The following is a 22,220-nucleotide window of genomic DNA, read 5'->3' as shown; positions in this document are numbered from 1 at the left end:
GATGGCTTCTCTTTGGCCTCAAGTTTCTTCACCAGCTCCGCATGTCAACTAATCTCTAGCCACTGTGTAGTCTACAGAAGTCTGAATCTTCAACAACTGCACTGTGGAAATGAAGCGTAATCTGATTGTTACAGACAAGCTCACAGCTACCTACTGCTTAGCATGCCTCTGACACTCCACTAAAACCAGATAAAATGTTGCAAATATTTCTTAATCTGGAAGCAAACTACAATCACTGAGCACTTTATAAGGTACATCTACCTTCTAAAATTACAGGCTTTTTCTCTGCATACTTTGGTAGCCTCCTTTTACCCTGTTCTTCAAATGGTCAGGACTCCCACAGGATTACCACAGAGCATGCCCATGTCATTCCACCAATCAATACTTGCTCTGTGGTGCTCCTGTGGGGGTCCTGACCAGTGATGACTGAGGGAAAGATGAAATAGCAAAGTATGCAGAGAAACATATGGACTACAGTCAGTAATTATAGAACTGCAAAGTGCTCCTATATGGTAAGTGGAGCTGATAAAATGGAAAATGAGTTTTAGGTACAAGTTGTGTGTACCTAAAGAAGTTCTCAGTGAGTGAAGCTGCATTATGTTTACTGGTGCATTTACTCATATTCGTATATTCAACCTATTGCAGAAAGCAAATACGAAAACAGTTCTCGGTAAACTCCAGCTTGTTTAAACCTTCCCCATACAAGCCTCTGTGTGTGTGTGCACATGTGAAAGCAGTGATGCATATCAGCTTATGCCGGCCTTACAGCAAATGACTTTAAATGATTTCACTGATGCAGAAAAATATCCAGCGTCGAAATAAAATCATGAGAGTCTTGGGTCGATCTCAAATCGTTTGGTGTAAAGTTGTCAAGATGGCGGTCTTTCACATCTTTATGCTGCAGCAAATTCAACTGTGTGTAATATTATAGAAAGTTTTAAGTCTTGGAGGGAGAGCGAGATAAAAAGAGGAGGGGGTAACGAAAAAAAAATAAAAAATGTACGTGCGAGTTCCTGAAATCTGTTAAAGCGGTAAATCTGCTCTACTTTTGTTCCATAATCAGATAAAATATAAACTGACTGCTTTAATATTTCAGGTTTACTGAGCATAACAGTAATGTAAGGAAATGTGGAGACAACTTTAAGAATGACATTATTAAGAATCATCTATGTTTTTGTTTTTATACTTTTTTTTTGCTTTCTGTTACACTTTGTTTTTGAAGGTTTAGTTCATGACAATCCACTACGCTGAATTGTGGCATGTTGATGTAAATCTTTATATCAATTTTAACAAGTAACTGCACATTTCACCGGTTATTTAAAGAGATTCTGGGAAATCAGAGTATACAGTTTTACAGTGAAATGGACTGAGCCCCAGATCTTTACATCCTCAGCCAACATATCTTCCCATCTGTACCACTAGAGTGGAAGGAAGAGTGTTTATTTGCTTGTAAGCTTCCGCATCATGCAAGATGGGAAATAACCTCAAAAATCTATTTGCAGTCTTGTAAATATTGACACTGCAAGATTCCCAGTCTAGTGTATTCTAGTGTATGCTTAACATTACTTGAGTTCATCAAGTGCTTCTACCTCTACACATTTTAGACATACTGGAGTGAAACACTGATTATGGGCTTACATCCCTTTGATCAATTTAAAAATAAAAAAACAGTTCATTCCACCACATTTTGATTTACTGTAGCAGCTTTAGATGTTGGTTTGCTGTAAATGTGTCAACTATGTTATTTAGACAGGAAAGAGAAAAAGAGAAAAATAAGTCAAATCACTTGCTCTTACATTCTACCCATTAAAAATTCAATTACTTACAAAATCAATGGCAGTATGTTAAATGAGGGATACAATGACTTGAAGTGTGGGCCAATGGTGGTATCTGACATTTTACATATACATCTGCTAAAACATTTATAAAATAGAGAAATTGGGACTAAAGCTACCTATTTAGCTTTACAGAGAAATTTAAAACTTATTTAAGATTAAGAGACCCTTAAGACACATCAAGTGTCCCACAATAGGGAAATTTCACCTCCGCATTTAACCCATCCGTGAAGTGAAACACCACATAGACTCTAGTCAGCACACACTAGGGGGCAGTGAGCACACTTGCCCAGAGTGGTGGGCAGCCCAATCCGCAGTGCCCGGGGAGCAGTTGGGGGTTAGTCATGTGTTGTTGGCTCTGGGGATCGAACCAGCGACCTTCCAGTCATGAGGCTGGTTCCCTAACCGCCAGCCCATGATTGCCCCACAACAGGGCACATTTCTGCGAGGTTACAAATGCAGCACATTGAATAAAATGCAGATCAGTAGCCCTGCATCACCTAAAATGTTGTATAAGTACATCGATAATCAGTTAACAAATCTAAACTTTTTTTAATGCACATTTTCAGTGATACTCATATTGCTCCAATATCATCGCACATCACTTTAAAAATTAAATATTTTCTTCTGAAGGGTTGTACAACTGCGGATTGCAGTTATCACAGCTGATTCCATTACAACAGGACAAAATAAGTAAAATTTAACACCAACTGCTGTGTCTGCCTCCAGATGTTTCAGAACCATTATCTTAAGATCACATTTACACTTACAGCATTTAGCAGATGTTCTTATCCAGAGCAACTTACAAAAGTGCTTTGTTGCTTCCTCAGAAAGAATATCCTAGCTTATACAAGCAGCGAGATGCTTCTTGTTGCGAGAGGGCCCAGAGCAGAAGAACATCTACACTTATGGTAATGGATAAAATATACCGAAAGAGTGTACAATACAGCCAAGGCACGCAGAGTGAAAGAGAATTCTAGGTCCCAAGGTAGTAATTTTTTTTTGTTATTTCAAAAATAAGATAAATTCAGATAAATATTTCCAAGATAGATAAATGTCTCAGTTGTCATGGTAACTGAATGAGTGAGAAACATTTTCCATGTCTGGCTAGTTTTCACAGGCAGCCAGCCATCAGATTAATGACCACCCAATCAGATAGCACAAACCTTTCACAGCCAGGAGAAAATGGCAGCATTCAGGTGGTGATCTGGCAACCCACCGCCTTCTGAGAGCACCATGAGTGGGAGGAACAGGAGGGCTGGAAATCATGAATGTTCAGCAAACAGACACACTGGATATTGCCAGGATGCTGCCTTATGCTAGTTATCAGACTCTTTGCTTGTAACCACCCATCCCACTACATAGGAGTGGCAAACTGGAAACATCACCTCCGCGAATTAACCTCTCTGCTAGACGCTCCATTCACTGCTTCCTCGATCTCTTAACTCTGCGCTCGTTTTCATGAAACTCAATTTCACACTGCGTGGATATACATGGAGGCCTTTGAAATGATCCTACCTAGCAGAGTCAAGCTACTGAACCATTTTACTAATGCCCGGTGCAGAGCGGATGGAGGCAGGCTTGGGTGCTTAAATTAAAAAGTCTGCTTCTTTCAGAGAAGTCGTCAAGTGTGGGTGTCCATGGAAAAATAGGAACATGCTAGTTTCTAAACCTTCAGTGAAGATCTGAGGTTGACTCACTGAAGGCAACGGCTGTGTGGGGTTCATATATTTAAAAAAAAACAAACAAACAACAACAAAAAAAAAAAAGAAGTATGTGGTCAATAACCCATCTAAAAGAAAACGGTCACAGAAGAGCAGGGCAATGCTTCAGGCTAAAGTAACAGTCTAAGCTGTTATGGGCAAATGCAGGAGAAAAAAAAGGGGGAATAAAACACACCATCATGCGTTTATTAAATTTGATGATGTCTCCTCACATACCCAGAGCAGTTATCCTCATATCAGAGTGCTTCAGAGCAAGGCAGCAGGAATGACGAGCATAATGAGATAGACGGGCAGGCTTATTAAAAACCATGAGCCACGGGTGGCTTTGGCAAAGTCAGCTTAATTACTCAACATTCCTCCCATTCAGCCTTACAAAACTCTGGTGCAAAAGTGAGAAAAAGTTTGATTTAATTTAGAGTGCTTTGCTCAGGCTACCTTATTCTATCAAGGACTCGGATTTAAATGACTGAACATTGTATAAGGAGAAGAAAAACTCCTAATCACTTTTCGGGACAGAGCCTAAATTGCTTGTCACAGTACTGATCTTATGTCTTAAACAATTTGATCCACACATGGCAGAAATTCTGAAAATACTCAATGCAAATGCCATGAATAAAATTTCCGTGTACAGGTATAATCAAAGTAAAAAATAAAAAAAATACAATTAAAAAAGCTCTTCCAAATAGAATGGCAACAACAGCACTAGACAATTCACAGAAGTACAACCCTGTCTCCAAAAAAGTTGGGACGCTGTGTAAAATATAAATTAACACAGAATGCAACTTTGTGCAAATCATTTAAACTCTATTTTATTGAAAATAGTACAAAGACAACATATCAAACAAAACTGCTAATGTTGAAACTCAGGAATTTGCTTTTTTTATAATATATGCCCATTTTAATTTGACGCCAACAACACATTTCCAAAAAGCTGGAACAAGGGCATGTTTACTCCCTGCGCTGAATCATTCCTTCCTTAAACAAAAATAAATGTTTGGAAACTGAGGAGACCAACTGCTGTAGCTTGAAAGGGAAATGTTTTCCCAGTTGTGACTGACAGAGGATTTTAGCTGCTCAACTGTTCGGAGGCCTTCTTTGTCATTTTTCATTTCATAATGCACCACGTTTTCAGTCGGTGACAGGTCTGGCCAGTTTAGCAGCCAAACTCTTTCTATGGAGCCATGCTGTCATAACACCTGTGTGCCTTGTACAGCATTAATAGGACAGTCACAGATGTGCAAGTCATGGCATGTGCAACACCATACAATCATACATGCTGGCTTTTAAACTTTGCATTTGCAAATTTGCATATTACTGTTTCATTTGCATACTGGTACTAATTTGCTTTTTAAAAAAATGTGAACCTAGTTACTTAAACACGAAAAGCACAAAACAGTGAACTACTACTTTGAAGAGTAAATGTTAACTGTGACAATTATGCATTTCTATATTTACTATATAGAGTTTCTTAAAAGGTGTCCTCAGTGCATTCCACAGAACTTTTTACCATATTAATGTAGGAGTGCTGAAGAATATTCAGTCCTCTACAATAATTAGATTAAAAAAAAATATATATATATATATATATATATATATATATATATATATATATATATATATATATATATATATATATATATATATATATATATATATATAAAAATATAAATCATATCAGCTGACTGGACCTGCACATAATATCACTGGAGTAGCTAAAGAAAAAACAGACAATCTCTCATTCAGTAAGCAGACAAAACTGGGACACAAACAGCAAAGTCAGTACAAGTGCAAGACAGTGAGATGATGTAACTAAGCCTGACCTAAATTTATGCCATGATGACCGTTTATCAGCAAACACTTTATTTCTATGACGCAAGTTTATGTCTAACTCCTGTCAAACAAGCAGGTTGCAAAATGTAATCTTTACTAGTGCTTTATAATTACAAAGAAGGAAGAGTAAACACTTGCAATTGGTGGTGGGGGAATGACAGTTCATAGTTAATGTAATTATTGAAAGAACTTGTTTGTATTAGAAATTTCATAGACACATTTTTTTTGTACAAAGGGGTCCAAAAAAATGAACAGATGCATCAGCAACATCATGTAGATAGAGATCCAGCACTGTCAGCATAAGCTAGAGAAGGTGCTTGCTTGACACAGCATCTCTAAGCATTTGCTTAAGCATTCTATAACAGTAAATACACAAACCATTGTACATTTATTCCAAGCCTGATCAATTATCACTTCAAGATAAAAGCATAACCTTCATGAAAGCTTCAGTCTGGGTAGGTGTGGTGCTGGTAAGAATGGATCCACCATCATCTAAAAATGGGACCATACCAAATAGGATACTGACGAAGCAAAGACATGAATGCTGGCTTAAAGATTTTGAAGTACAAAACAAGAATTTAAATTTGCCCAATCTATTTGCCTAATACCAATAATAGACCACACATAATATCCTACAGACTAAAATAATACTAATTCTGTTTATCCACTGGGCAGTATAGCATGTACATATTATAGTATGCTACAGTAGGGTTACAAGTAGCTGTGTCCAGCATTAACAGAGAACACTGGAGAAGCTTCACGTTCTAATTTACCTGTTATTCTGTGTTTGGTTTCATTTGAGACCTAGACAGCAGGCAGACAATAGGTAATAGTTTTTTTGTTTTGTTTTTAATGGCAGTCATAATGGCAGTAATAATTCTATGACAACTGCGTTTTTAGCAAATAATCTGCAACTCTTCTACCTCCAACCATTCGTTGTGCCTTGGCACGCTTGGTATCCCGCAAGAAAGGCAAGTAATTCGTATGTAATATTAGTATGGTTCACTTCGAAGTGGAAACGAGAATAAAGTGTGTGATCACGAATTTGCAACCGTACATGGTGGAAAACACCATAAGTGTCAAGGTTTAGGGATGAACTACTGTGTAGCTCCCCCCCACCCCATGCTATGTGAAGCGACCATGGGTTTGTGAATGGCGCTATATAAATGTAACATAACCACAACAACAACCACCACAACAACAACCACCACAACAACAACCACCACAACCACAACAACAACCACCACAACAACCACAACCACCACAACCACCACAACAACAACCACAACAACAACAACCACCACAACAACAACCACCACAACCACCACAACAACAACCACCACAACCACCACAACCACCACAACAACAACCACCACAACAACAACAACAACAACAACAACAACAACAACCACAACAACCAAAACAACAACAACAACCACAACAACCAAAACAACAACCACAACCACAACCACAACCACCACCACCACAACCACCACAACCACAACCACAACCACAACAACTGATCCCGCAAGCTCGCAGTAAAATCTTGAAAGACCGTCTGTGCAAATGTGGTAAAGCACTTAGAACAGTTTCTTTTGGGAGCTCTGTAAATAAAAACATTTGTTTATGACATTTAAATAAGTAACTAACATCAACAATAAAACAACCTGTAAATCAAGGAACCCAGCAAAGAATCTTAAAGCATATAGAACAGCAAAAACATAACATTTTATATAACATAATATAATATATATTTCAATGACACCCACACATCCACACACCCACACGACCCGAGTACTGGGCTAGCTCTGGACAATACGACAACATTTATCATATCCATGATAAATTACACCACAGTATGCAGCATCACTGTAGATTTTCTCAGTGCTTTAAGAACACCAAACAATTGCATGTTCTGTTACATAGAGATTATTACTGCTGTTTCATTGGAGTTCAGCAGAGTATGCGAAACGTCCTGTATGTCAATACAAATTATATTTTAATTGGTGGCAGCACTAGTTCTTTTTTGTCTGTTCCAACTTGACAGATGTCAGAAAATAAATATAAGTATCATGATATATTTTTGCCATATCACCAACCTCTACACTGAGCCATCATCAATATTCTATTGGAAACACCGAAGATCCCTGCAATAAATGTGGACAAATTACTTAATTATGCAATTCTGTCCAAATGTACAAGCATGCAAAAAATTTGCCACTCATACACAAGGTGAACTATGCCTAATCTGGTGATCAATAAAAATAATTTACAAAAAAAATGTCTTATAATCGAACACCTTTAATCACTTTATTACAAAGTGAAGAAAGTATAGTAATCAGGACTTATGTCTCATGTCCTTGGTGTTAATTTCCTAGAGATTTAACCCAACGTAAAAGAAGTGATTAACCTTGAGAAACAATCTGGAAGATTTTCCAGATGAGGACAAGGAGCTTGTCCCCTGGCAAGAGCACATCAAAGCAATGCTCTTGGAATAACTTTGAAGCCTCATAATTGGCAGAAGGAAGTGGGATGTGTTTTGAATGCTGAGCAGCAACAAAGTGAACACTTCATAATTACACATTTCATTTCAGTACACAAAAAAAAAAAGACATCAGTCACTTATTGTGTACCGAACAGAGTAAACAAGCTTATTTAATTGGAGCAAAAAGCATTAGCATTCATCAAATTTCAGTAAAGCTGTTTGCCTGCAGATTACAAGCTCTTTCCCAAAACAGATCTTCAGGGAGAGTTTTACTTTCAGTTATGGAAATACTGAGACTCTCAAAACATTGAGTGTAGCAAAACAGACATGAGCCACTTGTCATCACAGTAAAGCTGGTTAGAATGTTGTGCAGAGGTTAGTGAATTGTGGATAATCTGAAACCATGGCTCATTCTGCTACTGGTGAATGTTGTTTACTACAGGGAACATCAATTTTGGTAAATGATTAATACATTTCACAGAATGTTTCTAGACTGAAACATGATGCATTCAGTTCTTGGACAACGTAACTCTACCACTGTGTCACTTATCTTTGTTACAGTGGAAAGAGAATACATCCATTCAAAAATGGTTTTACAATACATCATTAGGCTCCAGTTATTTGCAAAGTTTTTTTAATCTTTTCTTGGCACATACAGTAGTCCACACTGTAATCATTTTACAATGTTATGCATTTATTTCAGTGCATCACTAATTAAAACCAGACAGTCATTCATTGTTTACTTAATTTAAAAAGGGAAGAGGCATGCTACTCACACAAGAACACAACTTCTCAAATAACACCCTCTAATTTGCTCCCAAGTAATACGGGAGTTAAGGCAGCCTCACATTTTATGATTTAGGGAAGACAAATCTCCAGCTGAGGTGCGTTTCCATCTCTGATCTCTGCAGCTTTACAAATGCACAATATACCAGAACAACAAAACAAAACACACACAAAAATAAATAAATAAATAAAAACACACAGCATAGCCTCTTACGCAAGTTGTTAGCTCACATATGCTGACAGTTAAACTATTTTAAATAAAGAAAAATTATTTCAGTCAGGAACATCTGGCTCAGTCTGAGGACATACATTTACACCACAGCCATATTGTAAGCAAATAATAAGCATCCATGTCTGTAGATATCGGAGACCTATTGTTCAGTAACATTTCAGTAATAAAATTATACTGACGTTTGGATAAAAATTCACACCTGTAGGACCCAATGTGAGGGTTTGGCTGTTGAGTTTAGACTCCTTAGATTAGATCTCAGAACACTGACAGAAAGTGGAGGCATGTTGAATGCAAATGTAATCCATGCTAATAGCACCTTTGAAAGTTAAAGGACACTTCTGCCACTGACCGCATTACTCAAACGTTTACTTCACCTAGCATGGTCAGCCAGCAGCCTTTTGAACTGAAGAAGCACGCGAAAATGGGTGGTTCAGAAGTTTCTTGCAAAGAAGAACATTAACATTCCACTTAAAAAAAAAAAAAAAAAAAAAAAAACACACCACACACTTTGCTGGCTCAATGTATGCCAAGTGCCTAAGAATAAATTTTGCATTTCTCTAGCAAAACAAGCCCTGACCTTAACCTCTAACAATCGCAATAATATATAATAAAACAAGTGTTTCACTCTTCCCCTCATCCTTGGTGTTTTACAGTAACTTAATACATTTAAGAGGGGAACAAAATGTAATTTTCCATATCATTCAATATTGGTCATTATCAATAATCACTATACACATATTGTAAAGCTCAATTTCAAGAAGTATGTAGACTTGAAGGTTTTTGACCATAAAAAGTGCTTTCATTCTGTTTTAAGCAGCATTTTGTAGTGTTACCACATTATCTGTCATGCTGAAATGGGTTACTAAAGAAAAGTTCCATGAATATCTTGAGAAGTTTTATAAAGAGGCTCTACTAAGAGGCTGGAAGCTCTCGGTCAGTATTTAGGTCTCTTTTCTCTTTCGCATGCTGAGAAGAACACTTCCTTGCCATATTAAAGGTGGGCGATTTATTTAAGAAACATTTTTGTTATATTTCTCGAAATATTGTTTATATCCTGATACACAAGAAATCAAATGCAACAATTAAAAAAAAAAATCTTTATCTGTGGAGGCCTGAGGCCTTAAATTACTGGATGGTCCATCTGCCCGTCTGCCTACCTCACGACCTGCCCACATGCCCCTGCATGTGTACTCATCTCCATGGAGTTCGACATATGGATGGATGGATGGATGGGCAGATGGACGGACGGACGGACGGACGGACTGACACACACACACAGAGAAAAGTAGCAAGCTACGTTCACAAGACAAGAATGCCACAAGAAGTTACAAATGTACCTACAACAGCTTGCACTGCCAAAAAAAGAAAAAGACAACAGTAGAAAAGGCAAGGTTAGATAAAGCAGGAGGTTAAACCAGAGTGAGCATCAGTGTGGCTTTCCAATGGTGGCAAAGCCAGACGGAGTTTAAATGTCTGGAAAGTGATGTCAAAGTTGCTATTTACATGATGGACAGGTAATTATCTGGTTTGTTTTGCATTCGTTTGTTTCGTTTGTCCTGAATTATGCAGCCAAAGTAGCAACATTATCCAGTGCAACTGTTAATTAAGCTGTTAACAAGATGTAAGTTAGCCAACTATGTTAATTTTTGTAATGTAATTTAAAAAAAAACAAAAAAAAAACTAGCTTATACTTCCTACAAAATCACCTACTCGAGTTTTAACCACTGTAAAAAGCAGCTAATTTTGGAAAGTGTCTCTCGTTTGCCTGTCACAATGCCTGCCCACCTCCCAAAATACTATCGGCACTTGGATGACGGTACTGCTCAAACTCACAAGCCTAGTCATCATGATAAATTACATTGTGTCACATCATACTTGAGCATATAATAGATATGGTCAGTGCTTCCAACACTGACCAGGTGCAGAATTCATTACAAACAGACTACAATTACGCCTGTAGTACATTTAAGCTGCCACAGTAATACATGTTGTTAGTCTCAAATGTGCTGTGACAAATCCTCTACATGGATCTCAAAGAGAGGAAATACAGGACTGATGAACCCTAAAGAGAAAACCCTCACTGGCCTCTTGTTGCAGTTTCAACAAGGTTTCAAAATAGCAGCCAATATTTTTTTTTTACTACCATTAATGGCTGGTGATTTTTTGTTTGACTGAGTCAAGTAACTGAGTCAACCACACAGAGGGGTTATAAATGAGTAAAATGTGTGTAGAATGACCTGCATTGTAGGCTTCACCTCATGTGACACAAGACATGTTATTGTGGATTATAGTTAGGTTGGATTTGGAGTACAGGGGGTGGTTGCTGGTACTGGCAACGCCATGCCCTTTCTTAAATGTAGGTTTTTATAGATGTTGGCGTGGATATTTTTATTCTAATTAGGCAAATGTTTGTTTTTAAATGTAATTTTTCATATCAAGTCTGCAACCCAAGACTTGAAACGTGGTTGTCAATAGAAAAAAAGTTTCCACACATAAAAGCAAAGTGTCATATAGAGACACGAGTTAGAGCTCAACTCCAGAGACAGTTCATAGATAAGGGCCACTCAGGTACCCTTTCAGCATCTGCAGCTCTGCTACAAGCATGTCTTTTGGAGATGCAACATGAAATGCAAATTAATGCAAGTATGGAGGTACAACAACAGATGGACTAAGTCAAAGTGCTAAAGATTCAAAGAGAAGCTAATTTGAATATAAAAGCTGTTTTTTTTCCCCACTAAGGCATTTGTTTGGCACAATACCAGAGAAATTGGGGGAGAGAGAGAGAGAGAGAGAGAGAGAGAGAGAGAGAGAGAGAGAGAGAGAGAGAGAGAGAGAGAGAGAGATGAGAGAGAGAGAGAGAGAGAGAGAGAGAGAGAGAGAGAGAGAGAGAGAGAGAGAGAGAGAGAGGATGAGTAGAAAAGCAGAGCAGGAAGAGCAAACACCACAGCACACGAAAGCGAGGGAGGACAGAGCAGGCTTGAGGCAGTGTACTGGAAGAACCCTGGGAGTCAGAAAGGCAGCATGTGTTGCTCTGAAATTGCTTAGGACTAAAACCATCCCCCAAACGTGCTTTCTAATCAGTGAATCCTCTGGCTAGAAATGTGGCCAAAGCTTTCCAATAAGACACAAACAATCCTGAAGTGTCACACACATATATTTAAAAAACAAACAAAAAAAAAACAAAAAAAAACTGGCATTTCACAATTGCAACAATTCACAATGGACATGCGACCAGGGCATCACAAAGGCATTTCAGATGGTTTCCTTCATGATATTCATGAAAGTCACACCCCACATTTATCCACACTTCAAGCAGGCCTACAGCCAGTTAAAAGTGTGAACACCTATGAGACAAGCAATAGGCTTACCAATAAAACTTGTCTCCAAATGCGATGTAATCAGACATGTTCCCCAAAGAAACTAGAGATAGCAAACCAAGACCAAGTGCTAAATTATTCCAAGAAAGCTTAGACCAAACAACAACTCTACAAAAAAAATCTACCACCTACACTTAACTCTCAATAATACAGTGGTCAGCAGCAGACTCCTCAAAATGGCACTACATCTTGTGACAAAAAAGCCACGCCCCACCACACTTACACAGACAAAGAATTAGAGCCAGTTATTAGAGTCCATTTTAAGTGTAATTAAGATCATGTACATTACAGAATTTCAGAAAACTGAACTGAAAGGACGCTACATAGCAGCGCTTCCAAAGCCTTCTCCTGGCAGCCCACAGCACTGCACATTTTCAAGCATGCCCTGTCAACATATCTGATCCAACTCATGAAGGGCTCAATAATCAGCTGATGAGCTGGATCAGTTGTGCTGGAGCAGGGAATAGTTAAAGCTGTGCACTGCTGTGGGCCACCAGGAGCAGGATTAAGAAACACTGCTGTGTCGTGTGCTTTTGGTCCAGTTTTCTGCTGGATTCTTATCCGCCAGCTTCTTATTAAAATGTTCCCTCTTAAATGGTGCAGCAGCATTCCAGCATCTGTACAGGTGCCAGATGTAAGGTGAAATGGAAAATTTCAATAAGAAGCTGTTTATTTTTATAAAATAAACAAAAGGAAAGAGAAAAATGACACGTGTGATATCTGGCATGTGCTTCTGCAAAACCTAATTTTGTAGCTTTATTCTAACTAACGGACAGTTATAAAGCCATAGCTATGCTACAGCTTTGATACTTGGGAAGTATCAACTTGGGGAGCAGAACAAATTAGACATTATGTGAATGTTGAGGTCGTTACAATTTTTTTTAATCTACTATCTAACTGTTTAATAACATTAATTTTGAGTTTCAACATATTCTTTAAACAAATAAAGATTGGAGCAAATATTTACAGAGATGAGTTTACAGACAGTCCAAGTCCAGTGTTTGTTAGCAATGCTAATATAGCATCTCCCACTGTAAATTAGAGATGTACAGTAGGTATCTAGCATGTCTTGGCTGATCGACTGCATGCAGGCCAAGTTATAACTCTAATTAGATTTTTTGCCAAACTGTTTGTTCAACTTCACCTCTGCACCAAACTCACGAACTTGAGGGCACCCACGAAAGGAGCAGTGCTGGAGTTCCCTTCCACATCTACCATCAAATGCCTCACAAGAAACAGGTGTGAGACAACTCATCATCTCCAGCCTCTTACTGCACATTCTGCACTGAGTATTTTCCTCATCTATAATTTAAAGCACTTCCATTATTTATCAGGCATCTTTGCATCAACACTGCCAAACGCTAAAGAGAATTGAATACCATAACATGAATTTGAATACCTGAGTATACATTCATTTTTTTCAGGCCAACCAAAAAATAGCTTTAAACATAAGTTTAGGACATCAGTTCATCTACAGTACATCATTTCTTTCACTCATCAATTGGTGTGGCCCTCCACTAACTCACTTCCTAAACAGTCAAGCATTCCTGTTCACATACTACAGCGAACTGCAGTAATGAGAATCTATGATGACAGTTACGCTGACAAGTGGAATAAGTGAGTACTTCAAGTGGCCCTTATTCACTTAACCCTTCAGAAAGTAGATCAACAAGATTTTTTTTTAATTCAGCAAATTACTCAGGACTACCTGTGATGTTTTTCATTCCAAGTGTTAATTCTAAATATGACAAACATCATCGCCCCCAAACAAGATATTTCTCCTTAAAAACCTAACTTTATACTTACAATGCCCACCACTAAATCCCTCCATGTTGATGTGAAATTGAGACACGTTTCTCCAGTCAAGAGAAAGATACAAGTAAAAAGACAGTCTATTGTCATTGCCTACTATTTATTGTATCTTTTCTCTCTTACAGTCATTCTGAGCGATTAGACATAAGTTAACAAACAGTAAAAAACAAGAACTGATAGGGAACATGTAAGAGCTCATGAAGGCCATGCACACACACCTTAAGTGCATACCATAAGAAAAAATGCATGCTCTAAAGTGAATGAAGGCTGAGAAATCTCAATTATCACTGGTGTTCTCAAAGAGATAAGGGCTTAAAATAATAAGAAAATGCCTTGAGCCACTGGATTATCTGTGGCCTTTAACAAATCCATATGATTTCATAATATCACATTAACCAAATCAAACTTCATGTTGCTCTATGCATGTAATGCTTCCTTTTAAAAAAAAGGATGATTCAACCAACAGCTGTCACTGCTGAGGCATGTAGAACAGATTACAAACTCCCAAATCTGGGAATTTAGCAAAATGGGGACGATGCAATAATTCTTCTTCATGAGTAAACAGAGGGTGTCCTATGCAGGATTAGGGTTTTCTAGGCCCTGACATGAACAGAGGAGTCTGCACAGCAATGCAAATCTGAAGTGCAGCAATAGTGACCATTGTGTTCATACTAGTCAGACACTCATAGCCATGAATTAGTCAGTTAAATCTGTTGGTCTAGAAACATCATTGCCTAGTGAACAGTACTGGTGAGAGAATCCCAACACTGAAGTTGCACACCACATAATACTACACAGCTTACACATCAATTTCACTTCTTAGCTGGTTAACCTTAGCCTAAATTCCATGAATGCTGAGCAGCAGAAGAAATCAGGGCATTCCTCTCTGCACTTCTGTCAGTTATCCATCACATATCCAACAGAGAAACCTTGTTTTATTAAATATCCCATGTTTCACACCATTAAAAATCAATCCACACATTTATTAAAACTAATGATTATATTGCCTGGGCTGTTTTTAATCAAGTGTAATAAGGACTGTAGTCCTGTACTAAGTTAATGACTGGGTTAAGTTCTTTTTCTGCAAGTTATCACAAAAAAAGGATCCATTTGAGGCAGTTCTTTCTGCGTTATAAGATAACAGCACTGCATTCCTTGTAAAGTGTAACACACGCAGAGCAGCATGATTTGCATGTGGGCGTCTAGCCGGGCATGGCCGTATGGCCCACTGTGAACAGACAGCAACAGTGGCTGAAAAAACATGTGGTCTATCAAAATGACACCAATGATTTTACTGAGGCACATTACACTGGGTATGATGTTTCTCTTTTTCTATAATATCTTGGATCTTTGTCTGGGTATGTGTGTTATTACCAAAGCCTGGGTCGGTATAAACTTTGCCCAAGAAGCAGAGTTCAATTTTTTAAACAGTGTGAGCGTCAAACTTCACTCCTGCGACCAACATCAACAAGGCATTCCTTGGTCTACAAATCATTTCTATAAAGAAGAAGTGGCTTTGTGCACAAACAGGGCTTGGCAAAATAATATATATTAGCATCATGACAAATTATGTCACTATAAAACACAATATGCTTCACTAAACATATTGTGGATAAAATCAGTTCTTGTAGAGCACCGACCAACTGCATGTTTCACCACACACAGAGCAGAACTAGTCCTGCTTACTGCACTTAGTGCAGAACAGTATGAGAGAAATATCATGCTTTCCCAAAAGATCTGGAAAAATACACTGGAAAAACCTACTGGAAAATTCTGTGAAGTATAACAATATCAAATTGCCCAGCTCCATGTGCAAATATCATGGATAAAAATCGCTGACTTTTTACCTTATTTCAACTTATTCATCAATTCTCTCATAAAACTTGGTCAAAGCTAAACATGGTGTGCTACTGAACAAGCCTCTCTCTCCCATAGCACTGTAAAACAAATGAAACCGACAGACATCCTGTGAGCCACAACTTAAAGACATGTGAAAAGGTATAGAGAGCCACAGAATTCCCAAAAGAAAGTGAGCAGCATTACATTACAGAGCTGCTTCAGCCAAGATCCCAGAGCAGACAGCTGAGCCTCGCAGATCTGAACAGCTAGTTAACATGTGCGCTACTTGAGATGAGCGGTCATCGATAAGGCTCAATCACAGCAGGAAACGGAGGGCGGCTAAAGGAATAGCAACCGTGTATTTTCGGAAAGCAGAGCGAAGAGACTGATCCCGAGATAGTTCACTCTGATTAGACCGAGAAACTGTTCTCAGCCATTTCCTGGTTGGGCATGAAACAAGTCTCATTACTCATTTAACAAGGAAAAGATGAGCCAGCTATTGGCTTGACTTCTCAATAAAGGAGCCTTTCTGTCTCGACAGCTCCATAAAAATATCTGAAGCAGAACCAGAACCAGAACCGGAGCAGCGCTGCAGCTCCAGAGACGGTCACAGCCTACAAACAGTACAGAGCCCGTTCAACTCCAGGTTTACAGGCTCTGAGCTACGGTGAGGACGGCAATGGACACGGCGTGTAATTACAATGGCTTTATTTTAAAGGCACCTGAACTAAAGCCAACGCCACACATGGAAGACGCAAACTTTAGTATATAATACTATATAAACTGAACTCAAAAGTACTGCCTCTGGCTGCATTGCGGTAGAGACAATGTGGTAACGTGGTCTTAATAAATGCACAGAGCTAGTGAACCTTTAAAAGTCCCAGATAAACCACTATTTCCTCATGAATACATTTAAATTCCTCCTTATTTCGAGCTGAAATAAGGCTTAATTTTATGAGAATCGCCCCAAATACTGAAAACTGCCTCTCTGTGTCTGCGCGTCCTCGTTTAAACGGAGGAGGAGGATGAGGAAGAAGAGGAGACATCAGCCGAGTGGCTGAACCGTCCTGCACTCGCCGCCTCTCAGACTTCAATATGAACCGCTGTGCTATTCATTTTGCTTGCTAATGCTAGCCTGGTTAGCGCGCAACTAGCAATTATGTGTCCCCGTAAACCGGCTATGCGCGTTTTTCTGTCTTTGCTTCCTTGCAGACACCGGCTGCAGCCTTATTAGCAGTGTTAGCTGCAGCTAAAGCAGCCTTTACTCACCAGGGGTCAAACTCGTGGATGATGCTCTCGAATCGGATCACGGCGAAAAGCCTGGAGCTGAAGCCCGCCAGCCAGGCCAGAAACAGGATGGTGAAGGACAGGAGGGACTGCCAGCCCGCCGGCTGCGTCAGTCCGCCGGACAGGCCTCCGCCCCCACCGCCGCATCCAGCCGCGGTATTGGGTCGCCCGTTGCCCGAGACGGAGCCCCCCGCGCCCTGGCTCGCTCGTTGCTTGCAGTCGGAGGCGGTGTGCTGCTCCGCCATGTTCTGGAGTCGGTCGGTCAGGAAAGCTTTCCCGCGGCCACACGCTCCGCTCCGGCTCGCACTCTCCTCCGCTCGCTTCGGCGTCTTCCTCTTCGCAGCTAGTCCCTTCTCCTGCGCGGACACCGAGTGTTTCTGCTGAGGATTATTTGAAATCGGCTCCGGGTCTGAGCGGCATGCTAGCCGGCTTGTAGCACTCAGCGGCGCACACGAGCTCCACCAGTTCCTGCTAACGATGAACGGATCGCGAAAGAGTCGGTCTCTTCAACCGGTTCTTTTCAGTCAGTCGGTGGAAATGATTCACTGAACCGAATCCATCCTTTTCTGTAACGTCAACACAGGATTTAACTATATTTTACAGCCTGTTAATATCTAATAAATATACAGTGATTTTTAAAAATAATGTAATTTCATAAATGTGCAACATGCCGTACCCGAAAAGAATATATCAAGAACACCCTCTTTGAATACGTGTGCTGTGTGCATAATACTTCCACACCAGGCAACTTTTCTTCACCAAAACACACAGTGGCATTCAGACATCTTAATCAGTTGTTAAATCTGTAGTATATTTCCATAGTGTGTGCAGTATCCCCTGCTCTTGATCCTAACAAATATACACATAACTAAGTGCTTCGTGCGCATAAAGTCTGGAACTCATTAAGTACCTTCATTCGCATTATGTCTGTAAATCTACAGCGACGCTGTGTTTGGGATGAGAGTAAGAGTTCATTTGGCCAGCCACTGCGACATGAATCGCTGAACTGAACGTTTGATTCAATGAAGCGCACGGTCCTAAAGAGTCGGTTCAGTGAGTGTGATCGATCGTTCCTCCAGCAGGGAGGGCGGGACGACCGAGCGCATCGGGAAGAAGGTTCAGCCTGTCACAGCGGGACAGGTACGAGTATGAGGCTCACCAGCCTGACAACCTCAACCAATCCTGTGCGAGCACGCAGGAGAAGGGCAGGCAGACTGACCAATGGGGCCGGGACTTCACACCCTGCAGAGTTGTCAAACAGGCTCGGCGAGATGCGCGGAGGGAAAATGAGTGAGTCCCTATGACAGACGTTTAGCGTGACCAACTGGAGGAAAGAGAACAGACGCAGAGAACCAATGAAATAAATTAATTTTAACTGGACAGGGAAGAGACGAGTCTGCGGGTCGCTGCCACGGTAGCAAATCTAGTAGGCAGATATGAGCTACCAGTTAGCACTAAACAGATAGAGAGGCTCTTCCTCGTATTTCGTCTTTACTTCCCCATTTTCCTATGAATGCGCTTACATTAGAGGAAGGCAGAGTGGAGCCGTGCTAGATTTCGCGAGATGTCTCTGTTAATTGTAGCAACAGAAAACTCAAAGCGCGTTTATATATGACAGGAGCTTACAGGCCTGCTAGAGGAAGTCATCAAGATGGAAATGCTTGAGTAGCTGTACTTTATTCCCTAAAAATTATTTTGGAAAACTTGCATTTGACTTAAATAATATTTAAAAAGAGTACTTGTACTCCAATGCATTTGCAGAAAAAAAAACATCCTACATTTTAATCGTATTTTATGTTTCATGTATACCATTTATGTGGTTTTATGTACCCATAATGGTCATAATTAATTTCCCATGAACATTTTCCAATCTCTCTTTACTCATTCAAAATAAACAGGCTGTTTTTGTCACCATGCCTTTATGATAACTGAGCTGTTCTGATTGGTTGCTTTGTATTGTGTCCCATGCTGAAAGCACTCACTGCTGAAACACTCTTTATAACTTCAGTATTAATGGGCAGAGCTAGACTGTTGTGGGCTGGACATGTGTAATGAGTTTCTTCCTGTTACATCCCAGAAACAGTTCATTCAAAATGGGCTATTTTTGCAGCTTAATTTTCTTATACTGGCTTTGTGGGTAGTGAATGTTGTGTTTTGAAATAAAAATAAATAAATTAGGGAAATTTGCTTTTCCATGATATGATCCCTTTAAGTCCTTACACTTTCTTTAGTACGGAGTACTTAAAAGTACAAATGTCAAAGATTTTTCTCCTTTTTTCTTGCCAGTCAATTAATTGTGTTTCTGAGCATTTTAATCGATTGGTTTTGTTAAATGATTCAGTTTCATCTCAGTGTAATATGAAACTGCTCACTTTACTAATTTGTCTTTATATGAGGACTTAAACCACCGATTAGCCACTGCATGACACATTTGTCAAAATGTTTACTTTTTACTGAAACAGTTGGTTGGCAGCTTTCTCTGTGCTGTAAATGTCGCGTATACTGTGCATTAGCATAGCCTGGCTTGCAGCAAATGAAAGCTAAATGTAATTTGATTAAGTCAGATTCATGTTATGTCCTTGTGTTAACCAGTCCCACCATGCTATGGAGATGGTTGGCGCAGCGTTTATTTTATTGGTTTGTATTGAACGGTGGTAGATAAATTACACTCCTATGCTCCTAGCCTTTAGTGAAAGTAGAGATACCCTTTGTGAAGTCAAATATTTCTCAAGTAAAGGTAAATGTTGTCTATTTATATTTTATATAAAAACACATTTAGTACATGAATAGTTTTGGTCTAAAGTTTCATCTTGAGATATTCTGTCTGATAAAAGCTCTACACATGAGCAGGCAGACACACGTGCCAACCAACCCCATCCACATCCGGCCTCTGTATTTACTTCATTCTAGCCAGCTGGTATTACTTATCCTTGGTATTCTAGTTTTCGCAGTGAATGTTAATGTAGGGCAATGTGCTTTAGAAAACTGTAGCCAAACAGCAGTTTTTAGATAGTCTCATGTCTCTCTGTTCAAAAGCATCTGCACCAGTCCTTAGAAGTAGATATTCAGTATTCAAGATATGTAAAAAAGTGGAATGGTCTTTGGAAAGCTGCTGAAGAAGATGAGCAGTCTCTTGTCTTTCTGACAAACCGGTTTCCCTTCCTCACTTCTGTGGCTTCAGTAAAATGTTTGCAATTGTGTACAATCAGATTTTCAATTGTGGTAATAAAGTCCTAGGAAATTTACTTGATTGTAACTATGGCATCTTCTGCCTGGAGAGCTGGTGATGGTACTTTTTAAAGGACTGCTGTAATAGAAAGCGGACTATTCCTCATGTTTTAAATAAACGTTTGATGTAGTATGTAAACATTGCTCTTAAATCATACTCTTCACTGTCTGGTACATACAATACATACATTGCAACTAAATTGCAAAAAATCGTCTGCATTGAATTTACATATATTAAATGGCCAAAAGTATGTGGATACATATACCTCACAACACATGAGCTTGTTGGATATCCCATTCCAAAACCATTGGCATTGATTGATTGTCCCTTCCCCCTACCTTTGCACCTATAGCAGCCTCCACTCTTCTGGAAAGGCTTTCCACAAAAAATTTGGAGTGTGTCTGTGGGAATCTGTGCCCACTCAGTCAAAGGAGCATTTGTAAGATCAGATGCTGCCTTTGGACGAAAAGGCCTGTCTCGCAATCAATGTTGCAGTTGCAGGCCACTGAAGTCCCTCCACACCAAACTCATCAAACCATGTCTTAATGGAGTTTGCTTTTTGCACGGGGTGCACAGTCATGTTGAAACAGGAAAAGGGCTTCTCCAAACTGTCAGAAACCTATAATTGTTTAAAACGTCTTTGTGTACTATAGCATTAAGGTCACCATTCACTGGAACTAAGTGGCCTATTCAAACCCAGAAAACAGCCCTGGCCATTATTCCTCCTCCACCAAACTTTACTGTTAGTGCTATGTATTCACAGTAAGCAGCATTCCCCTGATGTCAGACGGATTCACCCATCAGACTGCCAGATAGTGAGACGTGATTCGATTACCTAGGGAACACATTTCTACTACTCCGGTGTCCAGTGGCAGCGTGCTGTACACTACTCCAGCTGATGGTTGGCACTGTAGATTTAGGCTAGTGTGCAGCTGCTTGGCCATGAAAACCCATTTCATGAAGCTCCCAACACAGTTATTGTGCTAATGTTGCTTCCAGAGACAGTTTGGAACTTTTTGGTGAGTGATGCAGCAGATAATAGGCACTGTGCACTTCAGCAGGCCTGCTCTGTGAGTTTGTGTTGTCTACTGCTTTGTGGTTGACTTGTTTTTGGTACTAGACACTTCTATTTCACAATCATAGTTCTTAGAGTTGACTGGGGCAGGTCTAGCAAGACAATAATTTGACAAACTGACTTGTGGTAAAGGTGGCATCCTATGACAGTGCCACGTTTAAAGTCACTGAGCTCTTCAGTACTACCCATTCTACTGCTAATGTTTGTCTATGAAAATTGCAAGGTAAGATGCTTGATTTTACCACCTGTTATGCAGCTGTTAGGTGTGGCTGAAACACCTGAACTCAATAATTTGGATTAGTGTAAACATTCATTTGAGCATGTAGTTATTATCCAAACAACTTTGTTTAATATTGCAGAAATTCATGTAGCACATTATAAGGAGTATGTCAGCCCACACTGCTTTTTGAATGCGGTACAATACAGGACTGCCAATCAGAACGCAGTAACAGAAACAATCTACTAATTCTAAGGGATAAATACAGGTCAGAATAAATTGTGGCTGTTTTTGGTTAATAAACCCAAAAGCAGGCATCAGGGGAAAACATAAAATACAAAAAAATATGCCCTAATCATTTAGACAACGAGTCAGCCATTATGTGTGGGGAAAACAGGTACAGGCAAAGAACACATTCTCATGGCATCAGTTTAACAATTAACAGTTGATTCTACATCTGAGAGTGGTGTGTGCTATTCACCATCATTCTTT

At 39.5% G+C, this 22,220-nt stretch overlaps 1 protein-coding gene across 1 annotated transcript in view; it reads right to left on the bottom strand.

Moving 5' to 3' along the window:
* Positions 1–17,452, bottom strand: part of stt3b (STT3 oligosaccharyltransferase complex catalytic subunit B) — a 36,217-nt gene extending 18,765 nt beyond the window's left edge. Inside the window, exon 1 of the mRNA XM_017709176.2 lies at positions 17,190–17,452. Coding sequence (XP_017564665.1) covers positions 17,190–17,452 — 263 coding nt within the window. The remainder of the gene's footprint in view (positions 1–17,189) is intronic.
* Positions 17,453–22,220: the final 4,768 nt, after the last annotated feature.

The sequence above is a fragment of the Pygocentrus nattereri genome, chromosome 3, assembly GCF_015220715.1.
Source record: "Pygocentrus nattereri isolate fPygNat1 chromosome 3, fPygNat1.pri, whole genome shotgun sequence".
NCBI lineage: Eukaryota > Metazoa > Chordata > Actinopteri > Characiformes > Serrasalmidae > Pygocentrus > Pygocentrus nattereri.
Note: the sequence above shows the minus strand (reverse complement) of the source record. Positions and strands in the feature narration are given on the sequence as shown.